Source organism: Salvelinus alpinus, chromosome 13, assembly GCF_045679555.1.
Source record: "Salvelinus alpinus chromosome 13, SLU_Salpinus.1, whole genome shotgun sequence".
Classification (NCBI taxonomy): domain Eukaryota; kingdom Metazoa; phylum Chordata; class Actinopteri; order Salmoniformes; family Salmonidae; genus Salvelinus; species Salvelinus alpinus.
The window spans coordinates 26015414-26039129 of NC_092098.1; the positions used below are offsets into that span (position 1 = coordinate 26015414).

General features: G+C 45.6%; 1 protein-coding gene across 3 annotated transcripts in view; it reads right to left on the minus strand.

Moving 5' to 3' along the window:
* The window catches only part of LOC139537450 (vacuole membrane protein 1-like), a 376416-nt gene that overhangs the window by 279382 nt on the left and 73318 nt on the right, over positions 1-23716 (minus strand). For all 3 annotated transcript variants that reach the window (XM_071338748.1, XM_071338749.1, XM_071338747.1), the window contains one exon: positions 20958-21019. In XM_071338748.1, the coding sequence (XP_071194849.1) occupies positions 20958-21019 (62 nt within the window). The remainder of the gene's footprint in view (positions 1-20957; positions 21020-23716) is intronic.

Here is a 23716-nt window from a genome sequence, read left to right on the forward strand (position 1 = left end):
TGATCCGATACATGTGGGGGTCTATTACAAAGTACATGGTCTGATCCGATACAGGTGGGGGAGTATTAAATAGTACCTAGTCTGATGAGATACAGGTGGGAGTATTACATAGTATCTGGTCTGATCGGATACAGGTGAGGGAGTATTACATTGTACCTGGTCTGATACAGGTGGGGGAGTATTACATAGTACCTGCTCTGATCGGATACAGATGGGGGAGTATAACATAGTACCTGATCTGATCGGATACAGATGGGGGTGTATTGCATGGTACCTATTCTGATCGGACACAGGTGGGGGAGTATTAACTAGTACCTGGTCTGATTGGATACAGGTAGGGGTGTATTACATAGTACCTGGTCTGATCGGATACAGGTGGGGGTGTATTACATTGTACCTGGTCTGATCTGATACAGGTCGGGAAGTATTACATAGTACCTGGTCTGAACGGATACAGGTGGGGAAGTATTACATTGTACCTGGTCTGATACAGTTGGGGGAGTATTACATAGTACCTGGTCTGATCGGAAAGAGGTGGGGGTGTATTACATAGTGCCTGGTCTGATCTGATACAGGTGGGCGAGTATTGCATAGTACCTAGTCTGATCGGATACAGGTGGGGGAGTATTACATAGTACCTGGTCTGATCGGATACAGGTGGGGGAGTATTACATAGTACCTGGTCTGATCGGATACAGGTGGGGGAGTATTGCATAGTACCTGGTCTGATCGGATACATATGGGGGAGTATTACATAGTACCTGGTCTGATCGGATACAGGTGGGAGAGTATTGCATAGTACCTGGTCTGATCGGATACAGGTGGGAGAGTATTGCATAGTACCTGGTCTGATCGGATACAGGTGGGAGAGTATTGCATAGTACCTGGTCTGATCGGATACAGGTGGGGGAGTATTGCATAGTACCTGGTCTGATCGGATACAGGTGGGGGAGTATTACATATTACCTGGTCTGATCCGATACAGGTGGGGGAGTATTACATAGTACCTGGTCTGATCGGATACAGGTGGGGGAGTATTACATAGTACCTGGTCTGATCGGATACAGGTGGGGGAGTATTACATAGTACCTTGTCTGATCGGATACAGGTGGGGGTGTATTACATTGTACCTGGTCTGATACAGGTGGGGGAGTATTACATAGTACCTGCTCTGATCGGATACAGATGGGGGAGTATTACATAGTACCTGATCTGATCGGATACAGATGGGGGTGTATTGCATGGTACCTGTTCTGATCGGATACAGGTGGGGGAGTATTAATTAGTACCTGGTCTGATTGGATACAGGTAGGGGTGTATTACATAGTACCTGGTCTGATCGGATACAGGTGGGGGTGTATTACATTGTACCTGGTCTGATCGGATACAGATGGGGGTGTATTACATAGTACCTGTTCTGATCGGATACAGGTGGGGGAGTATTAATTAGTACCTGGTCTGATCGGATACAGGTGGGGGAGTATTACATAGTACCTGGTCTGATCGGATACAGGTGGGGGAGTATTGCATAGTACCTGGTCTGATCGGATACATGTGGGGGAGTATTACATAGTACCTGGTCTGATCGGATACAGGTGGGGGAGTATTACATATTACCTAGTCTGATCCGATACAGCTGGGGGAGTACTACATAGTACCTGGTCTGATCGGATACAGGTGGGGGAGTATTGCATAGTACCTGGTCTGATCGGATACATGAGGGGGAGTATTACATAGTACCTGGTCTGATCGGATACAGGTGGGGGAGTATTACATAGTACCTGGTCTGATCGGATACAGGTGGGAGAGTATTGCATAGTACCTGGTCTGATCGGATACATGTGGGGGAGTATTACATAGTACCTGGTCTGATCGGATACATGTGGGGTAGTATTACATAGTACCTGGTCTGATCGGATACAGGTGGGGGAGTATTACATAGTACCTGGTCTGATCGGATACAGGTGGGGGAGTATTACATAGTACCTGGTCTGATCGCATACATGTGGGGGAGTATTACATAGTACCTGGTCTGATCGGATACAGGTGGGGGAGTATTGCATAGTACCTGGTCTGATCGGATACATGTGGGGGTCTATTACAAAGTACATGGTCTGATCCGATACAGGTGGGGGAGTATTAAATAGTACCTAGTCTGATGAGATACAGGTGGGAGTATTACATAGTATCTGGTCTGATCGGATACAGGTGGGGGAGTATTACATTGTACCTGGTCTGATACAGGTGGGGGAGTATTACATAGTACCTGCTCTGATCGGATACAGATGGGGGAGTATAACATAGTACCTGATCTGATCGGATACAGATGGGGGTGTATTGCATGGTACCTGGTCTGATCGCATACATGTGGGGGAGTATTACATAGTACCTGGTCTGATCCGATACAGGTGGGGGAGTATTACATAGTACCTGGTCTGATCGGATACAGGTGGGGGAGTATTACATAGTACCTGGTCTGATCGGATACAGGTGGGGGAGTATTACATATTACCTGGTCTGATCCGATACAGGTGGGGGACTATTACATAGTACCTGGTCTGATACATGTGGGGGAGTAGTACATAGTACCTGATCTGAGCGGATACAGGTGGGGGTGTTTTACATAGTACCTGGTCTCATCGGATACAGGTGGGGGTGTATTACATAGTACCTGTTCTGATCGGATACAGGTGGGGGAGTATTACATATTACCTGGTCTGATCGTATACAGCTGGGGGAGTATTACATAGTACCTGGTCTGATCGGATACAGGTGGGAAAGTATTACATAGTACCTGGTCTGATCGGATACAGGTGGGGGAGTATTGCATAGTACCTGGTCTGATCGGATACATGTGGGGGAGTATTACATAGTACCTGGTCTGATCGGATACAGGTGGGGGAGTATTGCATAGTACCTGGTCTGATCGGAAACATGTGGGGGAGTATTACATAGTACCTGGTCTGATCGGATACAGGTGGGGGAGTATTACATATTACCTGGTCTGATCCGATACAGGTGGGGGAGTATTACATAGTACCTGGTCTGATCGGATACATGTGGGGGAGTATTACATAGTACCTGGTCTGATCGGATACAGGTGGGGGAGTATTACATTGTACCTGGTCTGATACAGTTGGGGTAGTATTACATAGTACCTGGTCTGATCGGATACAGTTGGGGGAGTATTACATAGTACCTGGTCTGATCGGATACAGGTGGGGGAGTATTACATAGTACCTGGTCTGATCGCATACATGTGGGGGAGTATTACATAGTACCTGGTCTGATCGGATACAGGTGGGGGAGTATTGCATAGTACCTGGTCTGATCGGATACATGTGGGGGTCTATTACAAAGTACCTGGTCTGATCCGATACAGGTGGGGGAGTATTAAATAGTACCTAGTCTGATGAGATACAGGTGGGAGTATTACATAGTAACCTGCTCTGATCGGATACAGATGGGGGAGTATAACATAGTACCTGATCTGATCGGATACAGATGGGGGTGTATTGCATGGTACCTGTTCTGATCGGACACAGGTGGGGGAGTATTAATTAGTACCTGGTCTGATTGGATACAGGTAGGGGTGTATTACATAGTACCTGGTCTGATCGGATACAGGTGGGGGAGTATTACATATTACCTAGTCTGATCCGATACAGCTGGGGGAGTATTACATAGTACCTGGTCTGATCGGATACAGGTGGGGGAGTATTACATAGTACCTGGTCTGATCGGATACAGGTGGGGGAGTATTGCATAGTACCTGGTCTGATCGGATACATGTGGGGGAGTATTACATAGTACCTGGTCTGATCGGATACAGGTGGGGGAGTATTACATAGTACCTGGTCTGATCGGATACAGGTGGGGGAGTATTGCATAGTACCTGGTCTGATCGGATACAGGTGGGGGTCTATTACAAAGTAACTGGTCTGATCGGATACAGGTGGGGGAGTATTACATAGTAGCTTGTCTGATCGGATACAGGTCGGGGAGTATTACATAGTACCTGGTCTGATCGGATACAGGTGGGGGTGTATTACAGAGTACCTGTTCTGATCGGATACAGGTGGGGGAGTATTACATATTACCTGGTCTGATCGGATACAGGTGGGGGAGTATTCCATAGTACCTGGTCTGATCGGATACAGGTGGGGGAGTATTACATATTACCTGGTCTGATCCGATACAGGTGGGGGAGTATTACATAGTACCTGGTCTGATCGGATACAGGTGGGGGAGTATTACATATTACCTGGTCTGATCGGATACAGGTGGGGGAGTATTACATAGTACCTGGTCTGATCCGATACAGGTGGGGGAGTATTAAATAGTACCTGGTCTGATCGGATACATGTGGGAGTATTACATAGTACATGGTCTGATCGGATACAGGTGGGGGAGTATTAATTTGTACCTGGTCTGATCCGATACAGGTGGGGTCTATTACAAAGTACCTGGTCTGATCCGATACAGGTGGTGGAGTATTACATAGTGCCTGGTCTGATCGGATACAGGTGGGGGAGTATTACATATTACCTGGTCTGATCGGATACAGGTGGGAGAGTATTACATAGTACCTGGTCTGATCCGATACAGGTGGGGGAGTATTAAATAGTACCTGGTCTGATCGGATACATGTGGGAGTATTACATAGTACATGGTCTGATCGGATACAGGTGGGGGAGTATTAATTTGTACCTGGTCTGATCCGATACAGGTGGGGTCTATTACAAAGTACCTGGTCTGATCCGATACAGGTGGTGGAGTATTACATAGTGCCTGGTCTGATCGGATACAGGTGGGGGAGTATTACATATTACCTGGTCTGATCGGATACAGGTGGGGGACTATTACATAGTACCTGGTCTGATCCGATACAGGTGGGGGAGTATTACATAGTACCTGGTCTGATCCGATACAGCTGGGGGAGGATTACATAGTACCTGGTCTGATCGGATACAGGTGGGGGAGTATTACATATTACCTGATCTGATCGGATACAGCTGGGGGAGTATTACATAGTACCTGGTCTGATCGGATACAGGTGGGGGAGTATTGCATAGTACCTAGTCTGATCTGATACATGTGGTGGACTATTACATAGTACCTGGTCTGATAGATAGGGAGAGTATTATATAGTACCTGGTCTGATCGGATACAGGTCGGGGAGTATTACATAGCATATGGTCTGATCGGATACAGGTGGGGGAGTATTACATAGTACCTGGTCTGATCGGATACAGGTCGGGGAATATTACATAGTACCTTGTCTGATCGGATAAGGGTGGGGGAGTATTGCATAGTACCTGGTCTGATACAGTTGAGGGATTATTACATAGTACCTGGTCTGATCGGATACAGGTGGGGGTGTATTACATAGTGCCTGGTCTGATCGGATACAGGTGGGGGAGTATTGCATAGTACCTAGTCTAATCGGATACAGGTGGGGGAGTATTACATTCTACCTGGTCTGATCGGATACAGGCCGGGGAGTATTACATAGTACCTGGTCTGATCGGATATAGGTGGGGGAGTATTACATTGTACCTGGTCTGATACAGTTGAGGGAGTATTACATAGTACCTGGTCTGATCGGATACAGGTGGGGGAGTATTGCATAGTACCTAGTCTGATCGGATACAGGTGGGGGGAGTATTACATAGTACCTGGTCTAAATCGTGACATGGTGGGTGAAGCGACGAAACGCGAAAGCGTTTCACGAGACGCGAGCCAAGCACTGAATTTTTACAACCGAACCAAGTAGAGGACATAAACATCTCCTGCTTTGTTTTGATTAGTACTTTTATTTTGATGTGAAGCACTTTGTTACTTATATTGAAAAGCTTTATACAAATAAAGTTATTATTATTATTACTGCAGACATCAAACATCCCTTTAGGTTGGGGCTGGGGTGGAATTAATACAGTATCTAATCACTGAGCTCTCATTGCTGACGCTCATCAAGCATGATTAACACAGGAAACCAACCAACCTCTCCAGTTCCAGAAAATAACTTACAATGATGTGTGTTTTCCTCTGGAATCCCAACCACACTGACTAGTCTTTTATCAGAGATAACAAGAGAGGGAAGTAAAGGGGGATGGTAACAAAGAAACATGCTGATTATCTGATTACACCAGCAGAGTCATTGTGACTTGGGGGGTGTCATGATGAGTCTGGTGTGCCATGCAGCTGTGCGACATCATATCATACAGGAAGTAGCATGATAAGCTCTATCCACTGTGATTCTTATATGAATGGTTTGGCAACACTAAACAGGGATAGAATGTGATGAAAGATTATTTATGGTTGTGGTGTGCTGGCACTCTTACCAAGATATCAAAAATGTTCGTCTTTATTTATGATTGCTCTAGACTTCAATCAGAAGCTAAATGAGATGAGAGAGGGGCACATTCTGATCCACCATGACAACCATGACAGGAAAAGCATTCTCTTTTGATGAGGAGACATCATCATAAGTCATCAAATATAATATACCGGTGGCTTCAGTCTTATCAGGACCCCCACATCATATAAAAGCTTTCTATTATGATTTAACAATACATTACAAAAATATTGAGATGTGTTGTATGCCAAGAGCAAGTTCTGAAAACAAAATGGATGATATACGATCAAGACTATCCTACCAACAGGGCATTAAAAACTGCAATATCTTATGTTTCACCAAATTTTGGCTGAACGACGACACGGATAATATAGAGCTGGTGGGATTTTCCATGCATCGGCAGGACAGAGAAGCTACGTCTGGTAAGGCGAGGGTGTGTGTCTATTGGTCAATAACAGCGGGTGCGCGATGTCTAATATTAAAGAAGTCTCAAGGTATTGCTCGCCTGAGGTAGAGTACCTTATGATAAGCTGTAGACCACACTATCTACCAAGAGAGTTCTCATCTATATTATTCGTAGCGGCCTATTTACCATCACAAACCATCGCTGGCACTAAGACCGCACTCAACCAGCTGTATTAGGCCATAAGCAAACAAGAAAATGCTCATCCAGAAGCGGCGCTCCTAGTGGCCGGGGACTTTAATGCAGGCAAATTTAAATCAGTTTTACCACATTTCTACCAGCATGTCATGTGCAACCAGAGGGAAAAAATCTAGACCACCTTTTCTCCACACACAGAGACGCGTACAAAGCTCTCCCACCATTTGGCAAATCTGACCATAATTCTATCCTCCGAAATCCTGCTTACAAGCAAAAACTAAAACAGGAAGCAATGGTGTAAAGTACTTAAGTAAAAATACTTTTAAGTACTACTTAAGTAGTTTTTGGGGCATCTGTACTTTACTATTTATATTTTTGCCAACTTTTACTTTTACTTCACTACATTCCTAAAGAAAATAATGTACTTTTTACTCCATACATTTTCTCTGACACCCAAAAGTACTCATTACATTTTGATAGGAAAATGGTCCAATTCACTTATCAAGAGAACATCCCTGGTCATCCCTACTGCCTCTGATCTGGCAGACTCACTAAACACAAATTATTTGTTTGTAAATTATGTCTGAGTTTTGGAATGTGCCCCTGGCTATCCGTCAATTTAAAAAATATATATACGCTTTTTATACGGAATTTGAAATGGTTTATACTTTAACTTTTCATACTTAAGTACATTTAAAACCAAAAACGTTAACCTTTTTTTTTACTCAAGTAGTATTTTACTGGGTGACTTTCACTTTTACTTGAGTCATTTTCTATTAAGGTATCTTTACTTTTACTCAAGTATGACAAATTAGTACTTTTTCCACCACTGGCAGGAAGTACCAGTGACTTGCTCAATAGAGAAGTGGTCAGATGACACGGATGCTATGCTACAGGACTGTTTTGCTAGCACAGACTGGAATACATATCTTGCATTACTCATTACTCATCTCCTATGTATATACTGTATTCTATACTATTCTACGGTATCTTAGTCACTTAATGTTTACATATCTGGAATTACTCATCTCATATGTACACTGCTCAAAAAAATAAAGGGAACACTTAAACAACACAATGTAACTCCAAGTCAATCACACTTCTGTGAAATCAAACTGTCCACTTAGGAAGCAACACTGATTGACAATAAATTTCACATGCTGTTGTGCAAATGGAATAGACAACAGGTGGAAATTATAGGCAATTAGCAAGACACCCCCAATAAAGGAGTGTATCTATTTCCACAGTAAAACAAGTCCTATATCGACATAACCTGAAAGGCCGCTCAGCAAGGAAGAAGCCACTGCTCCAAATCCCCCATAAAAAACCCAGACTACGGTTTGCAACTGCACATGGGGTCAAAGATTGTACTTTTTGGAGAAATGTCCTCTGGTCTGATGAAACAAAAATAGAACTGTTTGGCCATAATGACCATTGTTATGTTTGGAGGAAAAAGGGGGAGGCTTGCAAGCCGAAGAGCACCATCCCAACCGTGAAGCACAGGGGTGGCAGCGTCATGTTGTGAGGGTGCTTTGCTGCAGGAGGGACTGGTGCACTTCACAAAATAGATGGCATCACGAGGCACAAAAATTAGGTGGATATATTGAAGCAACATCTCAAGACATCAGTCAGGAAGTTAAAGCTTGGTCGCAAATGGGTCTTCCAAATGGACAATGACCCCAAGCATATTTCCAAAGTTGTGGCAAAATGGCTTAAGGACAACAAAGTCAAGGTATTGGAGTGGCCATCATAGAGCCCTGACCTCAATCCTATAGAAAATTTGTGGGCGGAACTGAAAAAGTGTGTGTGAGCAAGGAGGCCTACAAACCTGACTCAGTTACACCAGCTCTGTCAGGAGGAATGGGCCAAAATTCACCCAACTCATCGTGGGAAGCTTGTGGAAGGCTACCCGAAACGTTTGACCCAAGTTAAACAATTTAAAGGCAATACTACCAAATACTAATTGAGTGTATGTAAACTTGTGACCCACTGGGAATGTGATGAAAGAAATAAAAGCTGAAAGAAATAATTCTCTCTACTATTATTCTGACATTTCACATTCTTAAAATAAAGTGGTGGTCCTAACTGACCTAAGACAGGGATTTTTTACAAGGAATAAACGTCAGGAATTGTGAGAAACTGAGTTTAAATGTACAGTGGGGCAAAAAAGTATTTAGTCAGCCACCAATTGTGCAAGTTCTCCCACTTAAAAAGATGAGAGAGGCCTGTAGTTTTCATCATAGGTACACTTCAACTATGACAGACAAAATGAGAAAAATCCAGAAAATCACATTGTAGGATTTTTAATGAATTTATTTGCAAATTATGGTGGAAAATAAGTATTTGGTCACCTACAAACAACAAGATTTCTGGCTCTCACAGACCTGTAACTTCTTCTTTAAGAGGCTCCTCTGTCCTCCACTCGTTACCTGTATTAATGGCACCTGTTTGAACTTGTTATCAGTATAAAAGACACCTGTCCACAACCTCAAACAGTCACACTCCAAACTCCACTATGGCCAAGACCAAAGAGCTGTCAAAGGACACCAGAAACAAAATTGTAGACCTGCACCAGGCTGGGAAGACTGAATCTGCAATAGGTAAGCAGCTTGGTTTGAAGAAATCAACTGTGGGAGCAATTAGGAAATGGAAGACATACAAGACCACTGATAATCTCCCTCGATCTGGGGCTCCACGCAAGATCTCAACCCGTGGGGTCAAAATGATCACAAGAACGATGAGCAAAAATCCCAGAACCACACGGGGGGACCTAGTGAATGACCTGCAGAGAGCTGGGACCAAAGTAACAAAGCCTACCATCAGTAACACACTACGCCGCCAGGGACTCAAATCCTGCAGTGCCAGACGTGTCCCCCTGCTTAAGCCAGTACATGTCCAGGCCCGTCTGAAGTTTGCTAGAGAGCATTTGGATGATCCAGAAGAAGATTGGGAGAATGTCATATGGTCAGATGAAACCAAAATATAACTTTTTGGTAAAAACTCAACTCGTCGTGTTTGGAGGACAAAGAATGCTGAGTTGCATCCAAAGAACACCATACCTACTGTGAAGCATGGGGGTGGAAACATCATGCTTTGGGGCTGTTTTTCTGCAAAGGGACCAGGACGACTGATCCGTGTAAAGGAAAGAATGAATGAATGGGGCAATGTATCGTGAGATTTTGAGTGAAAACCTCCTTCCATCAGCAAGGGCATTGAAGATGAAACGTGGCTGGGTCTTTCAGCATGACAATGATCCCAAACACACCGCCCGGGCAACGAAGGAGTGGCTTCGTAAGAAGCATTTCTAGGTCCTGGAGTGGCCTAGCCAGTCTCCAGATCTCAACCCCATAGAAAATCTTTGGAGGGAGTTGAAAGTCCATGTTGCCCAGCAACAGCCCCAAAACATCACTGCTCTAGAGGAGATCTGCATGGAGGAATGGGCCAAAATACCAGCAACAGTGTGTGAAAACCTTGTGAAGACTTACAGAAAACCTCTGTCATTGCCAACAAAGGGTATATAACAAAGTATTGAGATAAACTTTTGTTATTGACCAAATACTTATTTTCCACCATAATTTGCAAATAAATTCATTAAAAATCCTACAATGTGATTTCTGGATTTTTTTTCTCATTTTGTCTGTCATAGTTGAAGTGTACCTATGATGAAAATTACAGGCCTCTCTCATCTTTTTAAGTGGGAGAACGTGCACAATTGGTGGCTGACTAAATACTTTTTTGCCCCACTGTATTTGGCTAAGGTGTATGTCAACTTCCGACTTCAACTGTATATACTGTATTCCATACTATTCTACTGTCACGTTCTGACCCTAGTTCTTTTGTTATTTCTTTGTTTTGGTGTGGTCAGGGCGTGAGTTGGGTGGGTAATCTATGTTCGTTTGTCTGTGTTGGGTTTTTCGTTTGGCCTGGTATGATTCTCAATCAGAGGCAGGTGTCGTTAGTTGTCTCTGATTGAGAATCATACTTAGGTAGCCTTTTTCCACCTGGGTTTCGTGGGTGGTTATTTCCTGTTTAGTGTTTGTGTGTTTCACGTTACGGGACTGTTTCGGTTTTCATTTTGTTTCACTTTGTTAGTTTGTATTTTGTCGTATTCATTCTCATTAAAAGTCATTATGGATACGTACCACGCTGCGCATTGGTCTTCCGATCCTTCCTACTCCTCCTCATCAGAGGAGGAAGAAGAAAGCCGTTACAGAACCACCCACCAAACTAAGACCAAGCAGCGTGGTAACGGGCAGCAGCAGCACTCGGCAGCGATATCTGGAGAAATGGACTTGGGAGGAAATTCTGGACGGTAAGGGACCCTGGGCACAGGCTGGTGAATATCGCCGCCCAAAAGCTGAGCTGGAGGCAGCGAAAGCGGAGAGGCGGCGGTATGAGGAGGCTGCACATAAGCGCGGCTGGAAGCCAGAGAGGCAGCCCCAAAAATGTCTTTGGGGGGGGAAAACGGGGAGTGGTGTTAAGCCAGGTAGGAGACCTGAGCCAACTCCCCGTGCTTACCGTGGAGAGAGAGCGACCGGGCAGGCACCGTGTTATGCAGAGATGCGCACGGTGTCCCCGGTTCGCAGGCATAGCCCGATGCGGTACATAGCAGCGCCTCGTATCGGCCGGGCTAGAGTGGGCATCAAGCCAGGTGCCATGAAGCCGGCTCTACGCATCTGGTCTCCAGTGCGCCTCCTCGGGCCGGTGTACATGGCACCAGCCCTACGCATGGTGTCCCCGGTTCGCCAGCACAGCCCAGTGCGGGATATTCCACCTCGCCGCACTGGCCTGGCTACGGGGAGCATTCAGCCAGGTAGAGTTGGGCAGGCTCGGTGCTCGAGACCTGTAGTGCACCTCCACGGTCCAGTATATCCGGTGCCTTCTCCACGCACCAGTCCTCCTTTGGTAGCCTCACGTACCAGCTCTCCTGTGGCAGCCCCTCGCACCAGCCCTCCGGTGCCGGCACCACGTACCAGGCCTCCAGTTCCAACACCCCGCACTCGCCCTGAGGTGCGTGTTCCCAGCCCGGTACCACCAGTTCCGGCACCACGTACCAGGCCTACTGTGCGCCTCCAGGGTCCAGTATGCCCTGTTCCTGCTCCCCGCACTCGCCCTGAGGTGTGTGTTCCCAGCCCGGTACCACCAGTTCCGGCACCATGCACCAGGCCTACTGTGCGCCTCGGCAGGCCTGAGTCTCCCTCCTGTCCAGCACCGCCTGAGCCGTCTGTCTGTCCAACGCCGCCTGAGCCGTCCGTTTGTCCAGCGCCGCCTGAACCGTCCGTCTGTCCAGCGCCGCCTGAGCCGTCCGTCTGTCCAGCGCCGCCTGAGCCGTCTGTCTGTCCAGCGCCGCCTGAGCCGTCTGTCTGTCCAACGCCGCCTGAGCCGTCCGTTTGTCCAGCGCCGCCTGAACCGTCCGTCTGTCCAGCGCCGCCTGAGCCGTCCGTCTGTCCAGCGCCGCCTGAGCCGTCCGTCTGTCCAGCGCCGCCTGAGCCGCCCGTCTGTTCAGCGCCGTCTGAGCCGCCCGTCTGTCCAGCGTCGTCTGAGCCGCCCGTCTGTCCAGCGCCGTCTGAGCCGCCAGTCAGGAGCTGCCAGAGCCGTCAGTCAGGAGCTGCCGGAGCCGGACGCCAGTCAGGAGCTGCCAGAGCCGCCCGCCAGTCAGGAGCTGCCAGAGCCACCCGCCAGTCAGGAGCTGCCAGAGCCGCCCTTCAGTCCGGAGCTGCCCTTCAGTCCGGAGCTGCCCTTTAGTCCGGAGCTGCCTTTCAGTCCTGAGCTACCCCTCAGTCCTGAGCTACTCCTCAGTCCGGAGCTGCCCCTCAGTCCTGAGCTGCCCCTCAGTCCTGAGCTGCCCCTCAGTCCTGAGCTGCCCCTCAGTCCGGAGCTGCCCCTCAGTCCGGAGCTGCCCCTCAGTCCGGAGCTGCCCCTCAGTCCGGAGCTGCCCCTCAGTCCGGAGCTGCCCCTCAGTCCGGAGCTGCCTTTCAGTCCTGAGCTACCCCTCAGTCCTGAGCTGCCCCTCAGTCCTGAGCTGCCCCTCGGTCCTGAACTGCCCTTCAGTCCGGAGCTGCTCTTCAGTCCGGAGCTGCCCTTCAGTCCGGAGCTGCCTTTCAGTCCTGAGCTGCCTTTCAGTCCTGAGCTGCCTTTCAGTCCTGAGCTACTCCTCAGTCCTGAGCTACTCCTCAGTCCAGAGCTGCCCCTCAGTCCTGAGCTAGCCCTCAGTCCTGAGCTACCCCTCAGTCCGGAGCTGCCCCTCAGTCCGGAGCTGCCCCTCAGTCCGGAGCTGCCCTTCAGTCCGGAGCTGCCCTTCAGTCCGGAGCTGCCCTTCAGTCCGGAGCTGCCCTTCAGTCCGGAGCTGCCTTCCAGTCCTGAGCTACCCCTCAGTCCTGAGCTACCCCTCAGTCCTGAGCTGCCTTTCAGTCCTGAGCTACCCCTCAGTCCTGAGCTGCCTTTCAGTCCTGAGCTACCCCTCAGTCCTGAGCTACCCCTCAGTCCTGAGCTACCCCTCAGTCCTGAGCTAGCCCTCAGTCCTGAGCTACCCCTCAGTCCTGAGCTGCCTTTCAGTCCTGAGCTACCCCTCAGTCCGGAGCTGCCCCTCAGTCCGGAGCTGCCCCTCAGTCCAGAGGCGTCCCTCAGTCCCGTGGGGTCATTTATTAGGGTTCCCAGGCCAAGGTCGGCGGCGAGGGTCGCCGCTCAAAGGACGCCACTGAAGTGGACTAAGACAATGGTGGAGAGCCGCCACCGCGGACAGATGCCCACCCAGACCCTCCCCTATAAGTTCAGGTTTTGCGGCCGGAGTCTGCACCTTGGGGAGGGGGGGGGGGGGTACTGTCACGTTCTGACCCTAGTTCTTTTGTTAATTCTTTGTTTTGGTGTGGTCAGGGCGTGAGTTGGGTGGGTAATCTATGTTCGTTTGTCTGTGTTGGGTTTTTCGTTTGGCCTGGTATGATTCTCAATCAGAGGCAGGTGTCGTTAGTTGTCTCTGATTGAGAATCATACTTAGGTAGCCTTTTTCCACCTGGGTTTCGTGGGTGGTTATTTCCTGTTTAGTGTTTGTGTGTTTCACGTTACGGGACTGTTTCGGTTTTCATTTTGTTTCACTTTGTTAGTTTGTATTTTGTCATATTCATTCTCATTAAAAGTCATTATGGATACGTACCACGCTGCGCATTGGTCTTCCGATCCTTCCTACTCCTCCTCATCAGAGGAGGAAGAAGAAAGCCGTTACATCTACTGTATTTTAGTCCATTCCACTCTGACATAGCTCGTCCATATGTATATAGTCTTAATTCATTCCTACTTACATTTGTGTGTATTGGGTATATATTGTGTAATTTGTTAGATATTACTTGTTAGATATTACTGCACTGTCGGAGCTGGAAGCACAAGTATTTCGCTACACCCGCAATAACATCTGCTAATCACGTGTATGTGACCATTAAAATTTGATTTGATTTTAATATGTTCCCAGGATTCATCCAATGGCTTTGAGGAGTATACCACCTCAGTCACTGGCTTCATCAATAAGTGCATTGACGACGTCGTCTCCACAGTGACCGTACGTACATATCCCAACCAGAAGCCAGGGATTACAGGCAACATCTGCATCGAGCTAAAGTCTAGAGCTGCTGCTTTCAAGGAGCGGGACACTAATCTGGACGCTTATAAGAAATCCCGCTACGCCCTCAGACGAACCATCAAACAGGCGAAGCGTCAATATAGGATTAAGATTGAATCCTACTACACGCTCGACGGATGTGGCAAGGCTTGAAAACTATTACGGACTACAAAGGGAAACCCAGCCGTGAGCTACCCAGTGACGCGAGCCTACCAGACGAGCTAAATGCCTTTTATGCTCGCATCGAGGCAAGCAGCACTGAAGCATGCATCAGATCACCAGCTGTTCCGGACGACTGTGTGATAATGGCCAACATTCACAAAGCCGCGGGCCCAGACGGATTACCAGGACGTGTACTCTAAGTATGCGCGGACCAACTGGCAAGTGACTTCACTGACATTTTCAACCTCTCCCTGACCGAGTCTGTATTACCTACGTGTTTCAAGCAGACCATCATAGTCCCTGTGCCCAAGGAAGCGAAGGTAACCTGCCTAAATGATTACTGCCCCGTAGCATTCACGTCGGTAGCCATGAAGTGCTTTGAAAGGCTGGTCATGTCTCACTTCACCAGCATCATCCCGGATACCCTAGACCCACTCCAATTCGAATATTGCCCCAACACATCCACAGATGACTCAATCTCAATCGCACTCCACACAGCCATTTCCCACCGGGACAAAAGGAACACTTATGTGAGAATGCTGTTCATTGACTACAGCTCAGTGTTCAACACCATAGTGCCCACAAAGCTCATCACTAAGCTAAGGACCCTGGGACTAAACACCTCCCTCTGCAACTGGATCCTGGACTTCCTGACAGGCCTCCCCCAGGTGGTAAGTGTAGGCAACAACACATCTGCCACGCTGATCCTCAACACTTGGGCCCCTCAGGGGTGTGTGCTTAGTCCCCTCCTGTACTCACTGTTCACCCACGACTGCGTGGCCAAACACGACTCCAACACCATCATTAAGTTTGCTGACGACACAACAGTGGAAGGCCTGATTACCGACAACGATGAGACAGCCTATTGGGAAGAGGTCAGAGACATGGCAGTGTGGTGCCAGGACAACAACCTCTACCTCAATGTGAGCAAGACAAAGGAGCTGATCGTGGACTACAGGAAAAGGCGGGCCGAACAGGCCCCCATTAACATCGTCGTGTCTATAGTGGAGCGGGTCGAGAGTTTCAAGTTCCTTAGTGTTCACATCACCAACTAACTATCATGGTCCAAACACACCAAGACAGTCGTGAAGAAGGCACGACAACACCTTTTCCCCCTCAGGAGACTGAAAAGATTTGGCATGGGCAGATCCTCAAAAATTTCTACAGCTGCACCATCGAGAGCATCCTGACCGGTTGCATCACCGCCTGGTATGGTAACTGCTCAGCATCTGACCGTAAGGCGCTACAGAGGGTAGTGCATACGGCCCAGTACATCACTGCGGCCAAGCTTCCTGCCCTCCAGGACCTATATACTATGCGGTGTCAGAGGAAGGCCCAAAATATTGTCAAAGACTCCAGTCACCCAAGTCATAGACTCTTCTCTCTGCTACCGCATGGCAAGCGGTACCGGAGAACCAAGTCTAGGACCAAAAGGCTCCTTAACAGCTTCTACCCCCAAGCCATAAGACTGCTGAACAACTAATCAAATGGCCACCCAGACTATTTACATTGACACCTCCCCATCTGATTTTACACTGCTGCTACTCGCTGTTTATTATCTATGCAAGTCACTTTACCCCTACCTACATGTACACATTTCCTTGACTAACTTGTACCCCCACACATTGACTCGGTACCGGTAACCCTGGTATATAGCCTCGTTATTGTTATTTCGTGTTACTTTTTATTATTTTCCACTTTAGTTTATTTGGTAAATATTTTCTTAACTCCCTCTTGAAATGCATTGTTGGTTAAGGGCTTTTAAGTAAGCATTTCACGGTCCTGTTGTATTCGGCGCATGTGACAAATAAAGTTTGATTTGATTTACATCTCCTTTCAACTGGGTTTCAAATCTGACATCTTGACCAAATATACCTACATATACAGTAAACTTCTATTTTCTTATAATTTTGAATATTGGTTAAGTATATGTTTTCAAAATGACCTAAAGGTCCAGGGAATATAATTGTGTTGGCGAGAAATGATACTGTGTCTCATAAAAGGTCAAGCTATGACTTGCGATAGGGGAATTTACAGCATATTATGGTTATTTTAAAGTTGTGTGCCAGAGGTTCCTCCTCTGTGCTCAATAGCTGCCTATTGTTCAGCAGATGTTCAGATGGACTCAAATGAAAAGGGCACATCCTCAAATCTACTGGGCAAAACTGTCTGTCTGACTCTGAGCCACACAGTTTAGGCTATTCTAGTGTCAAGAAGATTTATACAAAATCTTTCTGATACATTGACATGTGAACGGGCTGAACGAGCTGAACAATAGAGAAATGGATCTTTACAAGTTGAGAATAGTCCAACAACACGTGCTTAAACATTTGCTTTTAATGGCTCTTTCCCAGTGCTGTAATTGTTCGCCATGTTTCTCTCTGTGAGGTTAAAAGGGCAATGACTTATATGTATCTGTGCAGTTATCATAAATGGCTAACCTGACTGACTAGCAAGAAGAGGGAAATGAATCTACTCTCTCATATCATGTGAGAGTGAAATCATCGCAAGTCCAACGGTCAATTAATTCAAGGAATGCCATGACTTAAGGCTTTCACTCCTCTTTCCATCTGAGACAGACGTGGTATAGTCATCTTTTTGCAATTAAATTGTAAAAAATGCAGATGAAACAAAACAATATAACAACAATGAGGAAACTGAGGAAAAGAGAGTAAAAGATGGTGTAAATATGGCGGGATTGTTAAATGAAACAATTTCAATAAACAAATATGGCTTTGATTTATTTCAGAACTTTCAATAAGAAGATAGGAGAATAAACTAGAACAAATTTGATCTAATAAAACTTGAGTAGTCGTCTGTTATTTCCCCTCACTCCAACATATACTGTACATTTTGAAAAGTGTTTTTAAAGAATTTCGAATAAGATTTGTAAGCACAGCAATGATTTGCAATGACGCAATACAGTCAATATTTGTTTGTTTGAGTAAATTAAAAACAATTAGTTAAATATTGACAGCTATCAACACAGCTGCACAGAGAATATCTGCCTGAAGATTATGCAATATGAATAGTAAAGGTTAAAAAATCATGTCTGTCTGAAGACTATACAATATGAATAGTAAAGATTAAAAACCATGTCTGTCTGAAGACTATACAATATGAATAGTAAAGGTTAAAAATCATGTCTGTCTGAAGACTATACAATATGAATAGTAAAGGTTAAAAAACATGTCTGTCTGAAGACTATACAATATGAATAGTAAAGGTTAAAAATCATGTCTGTCTGAAGACTATACAACATGAATAGTAAAGGTTAAAAATCATGTCACAACAACGTTAACAGTCAAGTTATGACCCTTGTACTATAAACTGGCTGTACAGGGAAACAGTTGGGGCCTGTAAGAGCAGTTTTCTCAATAATTTCAACAGCAACTAGAGTAAATATTAAAACATAATTTACTAAGAGATACAGGGGGTCTCTTTTTATGAGCTGTGAATAGATAAATATGTGAGAAACGGTGGTTGTGATAAACCCATAGGGAGAACAGCGATATCACCAGATATCATCTTCCATTCCTGTGTTTAAACATCATTAAAACCATAACGGTCTTATATGTTTAAAAAATGATTACCGACAACACAAACAGCACTTTTACAGGAGATTATAACTACCATAATTCTACAGTCCTTAACTGTACCACTGCTTACTGCGACCAACCAACATAAGAAAATCTGAGCATTTTCACTGAAAGAATGTTATTCAATACATATAAAACTGAAAAAATCCCCTTCAAAAAGAAGATGATTTAGCATTGTTTGCAAGTGTAAAAAATAAAAATAAGAAAATGGAAAGAGAAAAGGAACTCTGGTGGATAGGACAATAAATAAGCCAAAATAGGCAATGAAAAGGTTCATGAATGGAAATGCGGACAGGCAGCAAAGGGGTTAAATAAAAGTGCCAATGTGCATGGGTAGGTAGTTAAAGAGTTAATATTAAAGGGTTAAAAGTAAAGGTGTGGTTAGTCCGGTAAAGGGTTAATAATAGTGAAGGTGTGTGAGGTGGAAATGTGACAGAGCCATTGCTGGATGGCAGTTTCTGTGTGAAAGCCTCACTATCAGGCAACTCTCAAGGTGGATGGGCCTCAGTCAGGAAGGAAGTTGACGGTTAACAGGTTGTAAAAAGGGGGAAACAGTGAGTTTGTGACTTGCAGTGAAACTTTCCATTCACCTCTGATGTGTCACTCTGTATTTCTGTGGCTCAATGACTATCAGCCCCCTGGGGACTGAAACTATCATAACGCTACCTATCTATCATTACACACAAACACACAACAACTATAAAATGTGTATATGATTCATACGGTAATTAAATGAATAGCCTATATTGAAATAAATTCATTTGAAAAGGATATGAACAGTTATGCTGAAAACTCCTCAAACCCTCAAAACCCCTCACAACACTATCTATCCATCATTATAAACACACACACACACGCACGCACGCACGCACGCACGCACGCACGCACGCACGCACGCACGCACGCACGCACGCACGCACGCACGCACGCACGCACGCACGCACGCACGCACGCACGCACGCACACACACACACACACACACACACACACACACACACACACACACACACACACACACACACACACACACACACACACACACACTCACACAGCTATAAAATGTTCATATGATTCATATGATAATGAAATGAATAGCCTATATTCAAATACATTAATTTGAAAAGCATGTGAACAACAATGCTGAAAACCCCTCATGAATGATAAAACTCTCTGAACCCTTGTGAATGACCAAAAAGCTTTAACTAAAATTGCCTGTTTGTCTGTTAACTCGATTTGGGAATAATCTTTCAACAAATTAGAGAAAAAATAAAGCTTTTTATTAAAACCAGCTCTAAATAAAGCCACCAAAGTATTCATTCTTGAAACAAAGAAAAGAGCGGTGAAAGAAACTGCTGGCAAGGATGAGAGCTGATGCAATCTCGCAGTCTGACTTCAGCACAGCCAAGTGTGTGTGTGTGTGTGGGGGTGTGTGCGTGCGTGTGTCAGGTGCCAATTTAACACCATCCCAACTGGCAGAGGATAGTTACCTGCTACACACACACACACTGGTCCTGGCCCTGACAACTCTACAAAGGCAACAGGTTGCTTCCCCCTATATCTGCTCAGCAGGCAGCCCCATATACAGGCCAGGGTAATACATTTTTCACACTATTGTGTCGACTTAACCCGTAATGAGCTGGCTCAGATATTACTATACTGGCCAAAAGAAAGATCCTATGTTGTTTTTTTCAGCACTGTTCCAACAATTCTGGTGGATACATAACCATGCCAGTGCAGCGTGGATCAGTAGTGTGAGGGGGGGGGTGTGAAGGCTCTATTAGCAGGCTTAGTTGGGAGGCCAGACCACAGGGTCACAGGGCTGGTGACAGTGACGTCTGACTGGACATCAGATCAGTCTGGGAGGGTGACACCAAGCCATCAGTGGTGGGCAAAGGACGGAAAAAGGACACGGCAGTTGTCGCTCCATTCTTTAAGGCACGTGTGAAATGTCTTTATACGTAGATATCAACAAACTCCGTTCTGCTTGAGTGCCATATGACACCAAATGAATAGCACACAATCAGTCTGTTTAGGTTACCATGGCAAAGCAGTGCCACATCATAACAGGACCAAGATTTGAACGTAGATTTCAACCAGACCGCATGCCAGAGACAGTTCATCCTAACCTGAGAAACAGTCTTACATACAATGTCCATATTCATAGCCATCCACACCAAGTGGCAGAGCATGGCCATCATCAGCATCCAGACTAGGTAACAGACTGAGGGGCCAAAAGATACCTCTTACAAGAGCAGCGTCAATACCGTACATATTCTACTGTATAATCACCACCCTTCCAGGGTCTGTCAAATAAAGAAAATGTATTCCATGCAACACAGCATGTTCCAGTTCCCCATGATTAATTAATGCTAACATTTTGGTAAGAGACCTGAGTTACAGTCAGAACAAAATTAGATTGGGTTTTTCAAAAAAAGGGCACAAACGACCTCAAAATGTCACACTTGAAGCGCTCTCAACCGTCATGTTCCAAATGAACCCTTTAATGTGGGATACTACCCCTGTCATTGTCCTCCTCCATCCTGTGACACAAACACCCATGCAAGCAAGCACACACACATTTCCATTTCTTCAGGATGTCCAATGTTACTTAGTGGCTAGGTTACTCACCCGATCAGAGACACCATCTGCTCCACTATGTGGCTGCTGAAGGTTATGATCACAAACAGTTTCTGTGAGGAAGAAAGAGAGAGACAATCAGTCAGTCAGTGGACCTTGAGGTTAAGGGGGGTACAGACAGGCCCAGCCACGGCAGTACACTCATGGTTTGATCATTAATACCCCCTCTGTTGGACCCCCTGTAGTCAACCAACACCACATTTGGTGCCTGACAGGCAGTCAGCCCAAAACCAGCCATGAAGTGGCCCTTTGTCATCAAGGCCAGGAACAAAAGTCAGAGGCCCTATGACACATTTTAACCAACGCACAGACACTCAGGTCAAGAAATGAGTCTACACAGGCAGGCTTTCTTCAGGGGGTGAGGATGAGGGAGGGTGTGGGGTTACAGCTGATACAGATAACAGTTGAAGAGGGGGATGGGAGGAGGAGTAGGAGGTGGAGAGGAGTATTGAGGGGATGGGGGGGATCAGGAGGAGATGTGTCACTCCTCTCAGACAGACGTTTATAACAGTAAAGGGGGATTTGTTTTGTTCCTGTCCAGTCTCATTCCTGCTTACTCATTGCCCCAGACTGGACACAGGAGACAGGGGGGTGGGGGTTTGGCCATTACGGCTCAATCAGACCCTATTAGGGGGCTCATTACGTCTCTGTTTACCGTTCAGTTACTGTTCAGCCACCCACTGAGCAGGAAACCAGGAAGTACTGGGTCTGGGAGAGGCCAAAATGGATGCCACTGCTCATAACAAAGACCAAGTCTAACAAATATGTTTTTGTCCTTTTGGACTCATGAAAACCTGGTAGGGAAGTGCACAGGTTTAACAAGATGATACTACCCCATTGTGCCACTCATATAGGGAATCAACACTGGAGTGGGTTCTCATAATAGCAATGTGCATGTCTGTTGAAACCCCTTGAAACACAGAGCCCATAACTAAACTAGTAGGAATGTGGAAGTCAGGGAGGCTATCATAACAGAGATGACTTCTCTCCTATTGTTTAGGCCAGACTGTGTGTCACAGGTACTGAAGGTAAACGAGAATACCAGAAACTGAGCTTTTACTGTCCACTTCTTAAATGGAAGGACATTTACTCATGTCTCCGCTCAGCTAAACCTAACAGAGCCATTTCAACATTTTACAGATAGATTATAATTAATGGACATTTTTGTAGGGGCTGTTACATTTTAGTTAGGGCAAATCAAGTCTGACTTTTTAAAGTGGAAATTACAAACTTCAGAATCATTTTTAAACCTTGAATACATTACAAGTTTGCATAAAAACAGTAATCAAATTAAGATCCCAAATCTGTACATTTAGGACTTATAAAACCTAAATTCCCTAGATTTTATGATATCATTTTTAATAGTTCCTATCAATATTTCAAAACCTAGCTAGTAAACATCACCACAAAGTACCGTCAGAAAACCAGATCCAGTTTAGAGTATGACAGGGCCAAGCGTTGTGAAAAGGTTTGGATCCTCGGGGACTCATGTGCCATTGTTTACAGGAACAGATTGTTATTGTGAACCTGAATTTACCACCTGACCTGCAGGTACAGTACATTACAGTTGTCCAGCTCTCAAATCCCCCTAGTGCATTGTTCCCCTGCTTTGGCACACAAGGGAGAATGTTCACCTGTTCCCCATTACAGTCTATCATATTGCCCCTTCATTCCCTCTCTTTCATGACAAGTTCAGCAACTATACATCTCTGTGACTCACAGTACAGTACAGTATACTGTCAACATAAAACTACAAAGAAGTGCCGTCTAATAGAATATACTTTTCTACATTCTTTCCAGACTTAACACAATGGGGGGAAAGAACAAGAGAAGCTGAGAGAACAGGGGTTTGTTCAGAATGTTCAGATATAACTGTATTGTTTACAGAGGACATGATCTGTCAGGTATAGAGCATTGTATCAGCTATATTCATAAAATTTCTATCTGCAACACAGGACGTTTCATCTCACTGAATACATCCCAGGCTGACCCCAGCCAGTTATGATGGTTCCGTTTCCAGTCAGTGTGGTGTATCATTGTAAAGCTGGCCCTGGTCGTGTCAGGCAGGTAGGGGACAGTGACACACCTCTGATTCTGCCTGGCTGTGGAGTCACAGTCATCGGCCCAAGGGACACTAGGACTAATTGACTCTAAGATGCTGCTGCCCACGCCACTCTCTGTATCATCACAGACAGTGTTTATCTACAATAGGGTTTGATCTATGGACACCACCCCACACCCAGCCCTCACTGCTTGTGCATCTACAGAAAGTGAACTTAACATTACTAGTAAGATAATAAATCCTAATAAATCAGCTTACTCCATTGGTGTTTAATTTTATTTTTATAAAATCCTTTATAGAAGAGTTAGAAAGTCTAATCCATTAAGCATACAGACACTACCATGGCACAAAGTGGATTAAGTCCTTAATCCTTGCATGCATGGGAAAACTGATTGAACTTTGACACAATAACCATCACTGTATACTTCTTTACAGTACAGATTCACCTTTCAGTACAAAAAATACTCAAGTGATTCAAATATCTTCTCCCTACTAAAGTACCTATCTCTGAGCGCAGCATCTTCTTTCACAAAATGGACGACCGACCCTTGCTTTCACTGGCCAAAATGGCCTCCTTACACTCTCAGTTGAGTACAGTACAGGAGGATCCCTTCTCATCCTCTTCATGGTTTTACTATCATGTCTGACATATTCATATTCAAAATAAACGGAAGCCTTGATCTATCAA